The sequence below is a fragment of the Carya illinoinensis genome, chromosome 9 (assembly GCF_018687715.1).
Source record: "Carya illinoinensis cultivar Pawnee chromosome 9, C.illinoinensisPawnee_v1, whole genome shotgun sequence".
NCBI classification, from domain to species: domain Eukaryota; kingdom Viridiplantae; phylum Streptophyta; class Magnoliopsida; order Fagales; family Juglandaceae; genus Carya; species Carya illinoinensis.
Genome location: NC_056760.1, coordinates 18,284,662 through 18,297,666, shown reverse-complemented (window position 1 = coordinate 18,297,666; position 13,005 = coordinate 18,284,662). Strand labels below are relative to the sequence as shown.

The following is a 13,005-nucleotide window of genomic DNA, read 5'->3' as shown; positions in this document are numbered from 1 at the left end:
AATTTCCTCATCATATTAACAAAATGAGATAAATTTAGAGTTTTACTTTTCACCAATCTGGTCGGAATGATAGCGTAATTGTCTGGCTGGTTGTGTCCACTCCCCGCTTATGCAACGGGTGTCACAAGCCAGACTTTTCAACACATTTTTCTATCCCTTGTAAAGTGCCCCACAACACTCGAGACACGCAAGGGCCAAGACACAAGTGAACACAACCAAGTTGCAGAGAGAGCCCTCAATCTTTAATACAAGCACAACAATAAAAGAAAATGATCAAGGTCCTTACAAACTAATGAGGGTCCCTCAATCAAGCCACACAGACAGACCCACTGCACAGCTTCGCTACACGCGCAATGCTCTTCACTGTACCGTCTATATGAACAAAGATAAGCCCCCCATGTAGAAGAGGCTCTCGCTCATCCAAGGAAAGCTTCTGCCTGGTCAACCAGGCTGCTATCATGCAACTGCTCCTGAGGAATCATAAATTTAATGCAAGAAGAATTTGACTGCAAATCCAGCCCAATAAAAATAAGAATACATCAAAATCCGGGTGTAACAAAATATAATAATCTTTTGACAAGTAAAAAGTGAGCCAAAGATAAATAATAATCTAAGACCAAGCTTGAGAATAACTTTATCATGTGAAATTTTGACAATTATCCAACCAGCAAGTTTTCTCCGCATTTTTTTTAACTTCTTTTTTTGGTACACGAGAAAGTCTTAAGTTTAAACTATTGTTGCTTCTTTCCTGGCTGGGAAGAATTATCAGCTTGATTTGTAGACTGACTGACACTAGCTTTCGCTTCAGCAAGAAATGCAGGATCTGGCTCATGCTTATCTGAAGGTTCCTTCATTGCCATATATACATAGAGGGCAATAACAACATTGACAGATATGACAGCAAGGAAGCCACTAACCAGCGTCAGATAATGGGGAGACAACTGTGTTGAACCTGTTCAGATGAGAAAGTACTGATTGAGGTCATCTGGCTTTCAAAGAAACTCCACAAAGAACTTGCATAACCACACCCCAACAAAAAATAAAAACTATTAGCATAGAATCTGATCAAGTTAAAGCAGAGCCCATAAACAAATATTACCCAAAATTCCAGCTATCAGCACTCTTAGTTGTCACAAGAACAGATATTGAGTTGCCAGAAACAGGCTCTGTATTGCGCTTAGAAGCGTCTCACATAAATGACTTGCATTGGCTGCTGTAAAGATCATAAGATATAGTGTTTTTTTTTTTTTTTTTTTTTTTTTTTTTTTTTTTTTTTATTATTATTATAGTTAATATATAAGAGTTTTATTACCATAAATAGGCATAGCCCAAGTACACAGGAAGTATACAAGAGGAAATACCTACATACAGTGGCTAAGAAGAAAGAAAAAACTGGAAAAGTTCCAACATTTCATCACTATTCAATACAAAAGCCTTAGCCCAAAGACACAGTTTTGAGAAAAAAATCCTTAATATCTTCCATCGAACATTCTTTGTCTTCAAAATGTCTCATGTTCCTTTCAAGCCAAAGACACCACATCAAACACAAAGGGATCATTCTCCAAATGGAAGTGAAAGAAAGACCCTGCCCAGCATACTTCCAGCAAGCTAGTAAATTCACCACGTGCTTTGGCATCACCCAAGAAATACCCATCCTTCCAAAAATGTCATTCCACAAACTTAAGGCCACCTCACAATGTAGAAACAAGTGATTAACCGATTCACTATCTTTGATGCGAACCCCAATCGACTCGCTTTGAGACCCAACAACAATATTGGAAAAACAAATCCAAGAAAACCAAAATCAAGTCAATGGATGGAAGAATCAAGACCCATTGAGAAACAATTCAAAACACCAGTCAACAATTCAAAGACCATGTTTTCTTAAATTATCAGTGGTCAGAATTGTGTCATGAGAAACAAGCCAATAGAAGAAAGCAACCTTATTCGGCACTTTTAACTTTCCAAATACTTTTCCAGGGGTAATCACTTACACCATGACTAGTTAAGACATTATAAGATATAGTTTATTACTTCAACTATTAAATACATGGAAACATGGAATACCTTTCAACCATGTATTAAATATAATATGTTACAATTGGAGCCCCTCGAAATTCTTAGTAAAGATTGAGAACTTCTCTTTCCCCAGTAATATAGAATCTCATTCCCCACCTTCCTATGCTAAATCTAGGGTATTACAACTTCAACCAAGTCGGCCCCAATATATAGCTTCCAGCACCCATTTCTTGCAATTCGAACTTTATTGCTTCTAATCTTGTGGATACTTGTTGAAGCTTTTCTTCAAACTTTTTGGTATTGAGGTCCTATCATAAATTTCCCACATTGCCAAGGCTTTCAAAATAAGCTTCATAATGTTTTCTTGTTAAATATGTTTGCATATAAACAGAGGCACAAGTGCACTTGCCAATCTGTACATTCCTCAATTTTCAATAACTAGGACCCATAGGCTTCCTACGTAAGCATCTTTAAAGACAGGTGTTGGGCTGTCTTATCGAGTGCAAAGGAAACTAAAAAATCCTTGCCAGAAATAATTTAGTTTGATAGGTAATCGAGAAGTTTGATTCATAACAATAGGCATAGCCAAGTACAAAGGATTTATACATGAGTAATACTTTTGTTTTATATATATTTTTTTAGATAAGTAAAATAACACTTTATTGATAGTAGTAAATAGGCATAGCCCAAGTAAATAGAAGGTATACAAACAGCATACACCTAGTTACAAAATAAGAAGCTAGAAAGTGATACAAGAAATTCATTGCAGCAAGCTCAATTAAGTACACAAGAGGAGGCCCAAAGAAATAAAGTGTCGAAGAAGAAACTTCTTAGCTCATCTAGAGAATGCTACTTATTTTCAAAGCTTCGACCATTCATTTTAATCCATAAACACCACATGATACATAGAGGAATTCACACCAACAATATGTGAATTGGTCTTACATCTTTGCTGACTTGCATACAAGTCAACCACCCTCTTGGGCATTACCCAAGCAATGCCCGTTCTATTAAAGATGATTCACCGATTCCCCATTCTTACATATATAACACCAATCCATTACGACGAGACCTAGCTTTCTCAAATTATTCAACGTCAAAATTTTCCCAAGAGATGCTGCCCAGCCAAAGAAAGCAATCTTAGGTGGCACCTTACTTTTCCAAATACACTTCCAAGGGAACAAAGTATGATTTTGACTTGACAAAACCTTGTACGATGATCGTACAGTGAACTTTATACTCCCTGTGTTCATCCAAAGCATCCTGTCCGCCACATTATTACCAAAATTCAACGAATACAATAAACTGGCAAAATCAGAAATAACTCCAATTTCCCAGCTGTGAGCAGCTCTGCTGAAATAAACAGTCCACTACAGGGAAGCACTAGAACAATCCAATAACTCAGACACCGAAGCCTCCTGATTAAGAGCCAACCAAAAGAGAGTGGGGAACATGGTCTTAAGAGCTGAATCACCACATCAAAAGTCATGCAAAAAACTGACCCTAGATTCATCACCAACCACGAAACTAGTAAGACGAGCAAAATCCTCCCATCCATATCTAATATTCTTCCACAAACCAACACTATGGGCACTTCTCGCTTTATTAGAACACCAAGCCCCTCGCAAACTCCCATACTTCAACTCAATAATAATTTTCCATAGACTTCCCTTCCTGATGGTACCTCATAACCATATTCCAAGGAGTGCCTTATTAAAAATCCTCATATTTCGAATTTCCAGCCCTCCACTAGAAATCGGTGGTGTACATATTCTGAATGACCAAATGGAACTTAGTCTCCTCTCCAATTCCTCCCCACAAGGAAGCAGGAATGTTTAAAACCTAATTAGAATTTAAAACCAAAATAAGAAACTCATGTACAAGAATTAATAGGTAACTGTCATATCGAGTGCAATGGGCAAAATATTGAACCAGTGAGCAGCTGGATCAAGAAAAAAATCTCTTCTAAATGCAATACAAATTTTAAGACAACCTATTAGGAAGCAAAAAGTAATCTTACCAGGAAGTAAATTATGGTTAAAACCATACAATATTGCAACTGGAGCAACCCACATAAACATGGACGCAATGAAAAACTTTCTTATCACTCCTGCCATTGTTACGTCCAACCTAGAAAGAAAGAAGTAGCAAGCAATAATGTTACCACAGAATCTCTCTGAACAATGCATACCTGTCAAAAATGTATTGCTAGGAGAAACAATTAATTCCATTTCATCAATAGCTTTTTGGGGTATTCCTTAGTTGAACAACAAACAACATTTCTTTTGAGTGCCCATCATTCTCTTTCAAAACCCTAATCTTGACACAATGCAGTAACGCAAAAGTTCCTTGAAACTCAGAAAATTGAAATTTAATAAGCATTTACTAATAATTTACTAATAGAGTACAGTAAAAATCACTTCAGAATAAGTAGTAACAGTAACAGTATCAGAACAATATTAGTAATGGTATCAATAAGTCACGTTTGCACCCCATGGCAAGGTTTTGTGGTTCAACGGCCAACCGAACTAAAAACTAAGTGAATTTTCCCTATTAAACTCAGAGTTTGGCGTTGAGCGTGCACCAAAAAACCACCACTCAGTGAAACCGCTCTGTTTCAAGAGAAACATAGGTGTCGGTATAGTAACAGTAACATAGGTGTTCGTACCAACATGGTAGTGGTAATAGGACAACAACAGAACAACAGCAGAAACAGTAATCTCATGCCTAAAGGTTTCAAAACATACATCTACAGTATTCAAATGCACAGTTGGTACAATATCAGAAAACAGCAACTGTAGCATTAGATATAACAGTGTCACATGTTGTTTACCAAAATTGATACAATGAAATAGGCGGAAAATACCGTCCGAGTGCAATGCAATGCAAAATCAGTTTTAGATTTTATGCAGTAAGAAACAGTACATGATCTTGCTAAAACAGCTCATGTCTACATCATTCACGTCCATAAATCCATTCAATGTCCAGACCCCAAGAATAGGCCAAAAGAGGCAGTTTTCAGAGCAAAAACACATTCTTCTGAAAATTTGACTTATGTTAATAATTTTAAAAAAGTTTAGCATAGATTCAATGCTTGCCTAAGCTTGTTAATGCAACCAAATTGCCTCACAACAGTGTCGAGCAGAACCAATTGAAACCGCAACAAGATTAGCACATTCTACTAAGTTGGTGTAGTGTCTCTTAGGAATATCACAAATCATAACAAATAAATGAATGTCAACCACTTTGGTCCCAATACACTAAATAGTATATTCACAAAGGCCACAACACAGACGTTCTTAAAAAAATATATAGGAACTGGATGTGATGAGACCCATTTATTCAATTCTATGTCTTCCAAGTAATTTCAATTAAGCCAAAAAATAACCTGATAGCCACTGCAGAAACCCAAACAAGACCAAATGCCAAGCTCCAATCCTTCATTTACCCACAAGCATATCCTTATGACCCCAAATGTACTGCATAATAATTCAACTCATTTTATTAATCATTAAATCTAAAAGACATGCCGAAACTTAGGGACCCAAACCTTCTCCTTTCATGAACATGCAGGTTAATATAACCGAGTATAAAAAGTTGATCTTATCAACACAAAAACCTCACACTTTTATAACATCAAGCTGGCAAACAAAGAATATGCCAAATATACTCAAACTCCAAACTGAACTTAACATCTATAAGACCAATTAATGTCTTCTGTTAAAAGCCTGCACAATGCAGAATAATCCTCACAACGCCAATTACTGCATTGTTCAACCAACATAGCAACCATTGGCATTCCCAAGTTAAACCAATCCAATGAATTATCAATTTTGATAAGCTTCCTCATAAATATCATCCCTGTATTCTAATTTCCAGAACTTAATCAAAAAAATTAAATCTCTGTTTTTTGCAACTAAATATCGCCCACATTTTGCTCAAACTCTTCTCTATAGCTGCATTAAACTAAATAGACTCAAAAAAACCCAATTTTACTTCACTCAAAATCCACTTTACCAAACTTAACTCAGACAACACGCCAGCTTCATTTTAGCATAGCCAACCTACTTATCGAAAAAAAAAATTATCATAGCCAACCCACGAAGACAATTACCCACCTAAACCATTCTTCACTGTCAGTTCAGAATATTGACACAAAATCTTCCATACTTTTCTGTAACAACCCTTCCTGTAGGTTAGGAATATTATGCACATTTGTAACATAACGACCGGTAAAGAGATTCGGTCTCATAAAATACCTCATTTATTGGATCATAAAACTTATCTAGCATGACAGTCTTTCATAACATCAAAGCTGAAAAATAAAAAAAAAATGACATAATCTAGTTTCTATGTGATTTAGTTTAACATTAGGCTTAATTTTGAAAACTTACATATGTCGTCACACATATACATAATATATAGATCATTCATTAGTAACATAAGCGAAATCAAACATAATCATGGCAATACATATAACGTGGACGGGAGAGAGAGAGAGAGAGAGAGAGAGAGAGAGAGAGAGAGAGAGAGAGAGAGAGAGAGAGAGAAGTTTAGAGAGTGAACTTTCAAACCGAGAACCAACGAAAAAGGGAGGAAGATTCCAGCGTGGGCTTATTGGAATGGTGTGAGGTGGCAGGGTGTGCCTGGTCGGCGGGTTCTGGGCAGTCTGGGTGGTGCTCCAACGTCCTCTATGGTCGACGGTGGGCTGAGCAACAACACACAGCTATTCTATTATTCGCGGTGGAGGGTGAATGACAGAAAAATGGGTTTAGAGGCTTACCGACAGAGAAAAGGTTGTGCATCTGCCTCAGGTGGCTAGGTCGGCAGTTTCTGGGGCTGTTTCCAGTGAGAGGGTGCTTGGTTTGTTGGAAGGAAGGCTATGGTAGTTTGCTGTGTGGAAGAGAAGGTTTGATTTTACTGCAGAAAGGTTCTGGCCACAAAGGTACATTGGGTTTGCTGAAGGGAATATTGTGAGGAAAAAGAGAGGATTTATGGGAGGGTTTTTGCCATGTGAATTGGTTTCAGATTAGGAAACCATTCAAACTTGGGAAATCAAACATAGGGATATATGGGGTAGAGAGTGGAAAAAACCTAATAAAATAAAATCAATATCTGACTTAAATAAATAAATAAAATCACTATCTTCTATAAAAATAAAAATAAAAATAAAAAATAAAATCACTATATTCTATAAAAATAAAAAATAAAAAATAAAAAAAATAAAATCACTATCTCAAAACAGATTTTAAGAATAATAGAAATACTAATAATAATAATAATTATAAAATAATAATTCTAAGCCCTAATTTAGGACCATATGTTATGTTTTCTGACCAAACCATACTTGCCAACTATCAAATCAAATACTCCTGCAACTAGAAATAACCCATTCAAATTCAATTAGGAAGCAATCTTCCAAATTTACTCCTAATTTGCATTACAAGAAAATCATTGAGTCTTGCCAAAACTTACAAATACAATAAAATCAAACAACAAAATTACTCTGGACGACTCTACAGATGCACTAATTCTCCCAAATTTCATTCTAACCCATGACAAAACCAAAAAATTTAAAAAATCTGAAATAGAATTAAATCAAAGAACATAGAATGGAAACACTCACCAAAGCTTGAATCAGCTGACGGAAACCCGAAAGAGTGGGTGCAGGAGACAATATTTAGAGTTATATGGCAGAGAATGAGAAGTAGAAAGTTGGGGTGTGGCGGAGAGCTTTGGGATGGGGCAGAGTTCGGTGACTAGGTCACGGTGGCCAAGCAGCAACAACGCAGAGAGAGGAAATCAGAGTGAGATGCAGCTGAACAGATAAAGGAAAACAGAGAGGAGCGTGTTCGTGACTCTTAACTGGAGTCACTTCCGTCCGGATATGCTGTAAAGCTGAGTTTGACGCCATCTAATTAGAAACCGCCACGTCGTCTTCCTTCAAAATAATAAAAAATTACAGCCACACACAATCATAACTCAGATCTCTCATGGCATTGGCATTGGATTAGCCATTCCAAAAGTTAAAATTTGGCTAATATGTTTCTTCTCACTTATCAAAACAAAAATTTGGCTAATATGTCACCTTTAGCTTTTAGCTAATCATTCAAAACTTGAACTCTACATTGGATTAGCCATCACACTCTCTATAATAATAAAATATTATTATTTTTTATTATTTATATTTCTTTAATTATTCTTTATTTTTTTAAATACTTTTTATTTTCATAATCTCCAATAACCTCCAACAATCATTTTCATTTTCATTTTCACAATCCAACAATCTATAAAATTAGCATCTCTAGTAGACAGTTTCTGTAGATGAATAACAAAAAAAAAAAAAATCAGGAATTTCACTATATTGCAGCACATCAACAATATTCCAGTTCACTATACTCCAAGAATTTCTCTAGTTCACAATATTCCAATATTCCTGCACATTCACAATATTCCAGCATATGCAGTCACCATATGACCGCAAAACATAAAACATAACAACAACATATAGATGATGAACAAAAAATAAATAAAAAATCAGGAATTTCACCAACATATAACAGCCCAAAATGAATATTCTTAGTTGCCTCCTTTGTTTATAGAGTTTGCTTTCAGTTTTCTCTAATAAAATGTGTAGGCAGTCATGGCCTCTTGCAACAGGGGAAATCAATGGAGGAGTGGCTAATGAAAAAAAAGGCTAACAACAAACAAATCAATTTTTCATTTAATTTGATCAATTTGAATGTTCAATCCAATTTTTCTAAGGTTCCTTGAATTTCTGCCCAAATTTGGCCAAGACCATTTTGGTGATTTCTGGAAGAGATAAAAGTAATCATTTTCCTAATGCAGACATTTGGAAACCATTTTATTTTTCGAAAATTTAGACAAAAGCCTGGCTCTACTTGACTTGAATTCAATCTAACAATTCCCTGCACGTACCGGGCAAACCATGTATAAACTACAACCAGAAGTAGCAAGAAGCACAAACCACAAGCCACAAACACACAGTGAGTATGAAAAACCACAAATCACTATCCAGCTACTAGTCTATCAAAATCACAGAATCCAAACGAGTATCAGAAGCCAATTCATGAGTATCAAGAAGGAGCAAGAAATTTTACCCAAGGGTTTTTGGGTTGAAATATGCAAGATTGTCGTTGGATTCTAGGGAATAAAAAAAAAAAAAAAAAAGTCTGCCGTTGCGTTTTTCACTCCGTTGATGTCGATTCTAACCCAGGGAAGATGAGAGAGTCAGCAACCGAGTGGAGTAACCGCATGCGACGGACACCCAAAACAGAAATGAAACAAAGAAAAGGAAGAGAAAAGCAACAATCATACCTGGGACGATGAGAGAAATACTCAGATGAGAGTAATCCTTCAACAGGTTTCTGGACACGAAAATGGTGAAGAGGGGGGGAGGAGAGAGAGTAGGACGGATGCTTGTGGAGAGAAGAAGGAAGCTGGGTTGGGAAACAGAATTTCGAGGGAAAGATGGAGGCCAGAAGAGACGTTTATTCAATAAAAAAATTATTTAGTCTTTGTACAGAGCCAAATATGACCTCCGAGTGTAATATACTGTAGCTCAAAGACGTATTATTTTTCCTTTGGCTAATCCAATACAGCTAATTTTATGTCAAATTAGGCAAATCTTAGATTTTATTGACATTTGACTAGTCCAACATCAGTGTTCTCAGAATCAAACAATTTCTCTCCCTTGATTTCTCAGCATCAAAATATAACAATATGAAAAACTTAGATTTACATAAAAATGGCGTGCCAAGAAAATGATTGTATACCAAGAAAACGTGTGTTTAAAAAAGGAGTTGAAGTTGTGAAACTAAGATTTTGGGTAACATTAAGAATTTTGATTTCAATAACATACTTTGATTTTTTTTTTTTTAATGGGTATTCAAATATTTCCTTTGATTTTCCAAGTATGCAAATAAATGATAAGAAAAACCTAGAGTTGATACCAAAAAAAAAAGTAACTCAAAACCAAGAAATAAAGAGCAAAAAAAGAAAAAAACAAGAAAAAAAAGAAAAAAAAAAAGAGGACCTATGATATCATGCCCCGTAATGGGGGTGAACCATTTAACCTAAAATCCACAATAACAAAAACGTAAATACAAAAAGTTCTCCTAAATCAAATGTCTAAAATATTCTTCCAAGTAAAATAAAGTAAGCACTTGAGAAATTTCTCTTAACTCAACAAATCCACTTATGCCACTCGACATTTATCTCACCTTTCCACTTATAATCCTGCCACATGCCATCCATTCCAACTGTCACAACCATCAAAATCATATGGAAAAATAAAAATTGTGGAAATAAGGGTTAGGTCTACTGACTCAGTAAACAGCGAACATATACTATTGCATAAACATGAGCTAGTAACCGAATGCAAAAACAGACAATTCTAAAAAATATGGCAGTGGAATTTTCATAAACATTTCTTTGTCAATAATAAGATATACAAAAGACCTTAGGCATAAACGTATTGAAGAACATCAAAAATGAAAATAGAAGCCATGTTTACCCCCGTGATAGAGTTGTGCATTCTTCAAATAGCCAAGTAGAACATAAATCATTTTGTCATTAAAGTGATTGCATTCAAAACAAAAGCCACTGTTATATCCTGTGGAAAGGCCAGATATAAGAAGCCACTATTATATCTTATGGCAAAGCTAGAAATTAGAGCAAAACAGAATCTTATACCTTGGGGTTTTCAAATACAATCCAATAACTGAATAGTATACCGATCAGATAATATCATATAATTGAATAAAATATTTCAGATTTCATGTTCACATTTTATGCAATAGAGATATAGAGTACAAAAATTGATCAAGTCCACACCAGCCATGACAAAATGTTACATTTTTATGTTTAGATACAAAGAATAGTGCAAAAAATAACCGAGGTTTTTATAAAAAAATGTGTAAGTTTTTCACAAAATCAACCTCAATCAATTTTGGGCAAAGTCTACCATAAGAGCACCACTTACCTAACTTTTGGAGAGTATTATCAAAGTCTTGAACCTGAACAGTAGTAATATCACAACCTAATCCAGGAAAATATCACCAACACATCAATAACTCATACAATACAAAACCAACCAAACTACCAAAAATCCTATAACATGAACCATAGCTCAGTAAGAGCCAAAATCCATGAGCCCAAAAACAGTCCATAAACCAATTGTCCACCATGGCGTCTTGAGTTCATAATGACCCAAGCACAGTGTCCAAAACACTATTCCACCAACAGATTAGCCCAACCTCCTTGGATGCACATAAATCCCATTCCAACACATCACGTTTACATTCATACCTCGACATATCAAAAGAGCAACTCACATCTTCCAACATCAACTGAGCCATGAAAATCCTCAAACCACAATTCTAACATCCAACGTAGACAACCCAATCTTCCAGTAAGCACCAAACAAATCAGTCACGATGTTCACTTTCAATAAAATCTGATCTGATTTTATCTTATCACATCTTAATCATTACAATTTTTTTAAATTTTCATATAAAATAAAATAAACAATTTAACTTTTTCAAATTATAATATAAAAATACTATTAAAATATATTATTTTAATAATATTTTATTCAATTTTTAACTTTAATCTCAATTTATCTCATTTCAAAAACAAACGAGACGGTGATAGCGTGGGTAGGATCGAGGTACCTTACTCAACTCAGAGGGGCTAGTCGGTCAATTCGAGAGTGAGGTGATGCTGCCTAGAGTTGGTTCGTGGTAGCTTGAAACACTTGGCGAAATGAGGTGGTGTGAGTACCTCCGGTGGCCTTCAGAGAGGCCTACCAGCGTGGAATCTTGGTCGAATGGTGAGGAAACGACTTAGGCGCGAACGGCGGACTGCAAGTTGGAGCGGCAATGGAAATTTCGCAGAGGGAGAAAGAGACAGCAGTTGAGAGGGAAAATTCTTCTTGTCATTCTCACACTTCACACACCACACTTATTTTAATTTTTTTTCATTTTTTATATAATAAATATGTAGTGTGTGGATGATAAATAGAATAATTCAATTAGTTTAATAAGAATAAAATGAAATAAAAAATAAAAAAAATAAAAAATAATATTTTAATATATAAAGTGTGTGGTGTGGGATGATGTGTAGCATTCCTCAGTTGAGAGAGAGGGTAGAGTGGGGAAGGCACCCATTAAACACACCGTTTGGTTTTGTTTTTAGAGCCGGATGGGTTGGGCTTAGGGACTTGAGTCTGGGCTCATAACGGGCCGAGTTGTTACCTATGATGAGGACAAAAAATTATAAATTAAAAACATCTCAACAAAGAAAGGCAGGTTAAGCAGATGATATATAAAATTTTTATTTTATTTCATTTTATCTCATGTTTATAAACATAATTTAAATAAAAAAATTTTGAATTATTCATTAGAATTTTTAAAAATTTCAAATAAAAAATAAAAATAATTTAAACATTTTCAAATATTTAAACAAAAATAATATTATAAAACTATATTCTTATAATATTTTAATTTTATAATATTTTTTATTGAACTTTCTTTATTTTATTTTCTAAAATTCAAAAAATATTCAATTCAAACTATTTCATTATTATTTACAAACTATCTTACTATTATGTCCTAAATTATCATCTCATTTCATTCTTCAAATCTAACAAAAGTCTAGTTTGATTATACAGATGAGATGAGATATTTTTTAAAAATAAAATAAAATATTATTATAATATAAATTTTTAATGTTAATTTTATTTTAAAATTTGTAAAAATTAAATTATTTGTTATATTTTAAGTCAAAATTTATAAAAATTATAATAATAAGATAAAATATTTTGGATAATCAAACTCACTCTTTGCTTAAAATAATGGAGCTCATTCGGCGATGTAGGGAGCGGCGGAGTAGAATCTTTAGGAAGTCTCGCTTGAATTGATTTTGTGAAGACCGCGTAAAGATTTTATGCAAGGAAATTGATTC

The 13,005-nt window shown here is 34.7% G+C and overlaps 1 protein-coding gene across 6 annotated transcripts; it reads right to left on the bottom strand.

The window, feature by feature from the left end:
- Positions 1 to 206: 206 nt before the first annotated feature.
- LOC122276449 lies at positions 207 to 11,936 on the bottom strand. 6 transcript variants are annotated; one of them, XM_043086172.1, is made up of 5 exons: positions 9,358 to 9,578; positions 9,141 to 9,247; positions 5,408 to 5,498; positions 4,040 to 4,149; positions 207 to 952 (listed from the first exon to the last, which is right to left on the bottom strand). In XM_043086172.1, the coding sequence occupies exons 3-5, from the start codon at positions 5,461 to 5,463 to the stop codon at positions 732 to 734; spliced, it is 387 nt and encodes a 128-aa protein (XP_042942106.1). In that variant the 5' UTR covers positions 5,464 to 5,498; positions 9,141 to 9,247; positions 9,358 to 9,578; the 3' UTR covers positions 207 to 731. The 6 variants fall into 6 exon arrangements, with proteins under 6 accessions (XP_042942106.1, XP_042942110.1, XP_042942107.1 ...); XM_043086176.1 differs by lacking the exon at positions 5,408 to 5,498 and having other exon boundaries at positions 9,358 to 9,577; XM_043086173.1 differs by lacking the exon at positions 9,141 to 9,247 and having other exon boundaries at positions 9,358 to 9,577.
- Between the last annotated feature and the right edge of the window lie 1,069 nt (positions 11,937 to 13,005).

Excerpts from the sequence above, each read along its gene's own strand:
- LOC122276449 (XM_043086172.1), bottom strand. The coding sequence starts at position 5,463 with ATGAAGGATTGGAGCTTGGCATTTGGTCTTGTTTGGGTTTCTGCAGTG. Across the intron at positions 4,150-5,407 it reads GTTTCTGCAGTGGCTATCAG|GTTGGACGTAACAATGGCAG; the intron begins GTTATTTTTTGG and ends CTTTCTTTCTAG. Across the intron at positions 953-4,039 it reads TAACCATAATTTACTTCCTG|GTTCAACACAGTTGTCTCCC; the intron begins GTAAGATTACTT and ends TCATCTGAACAG.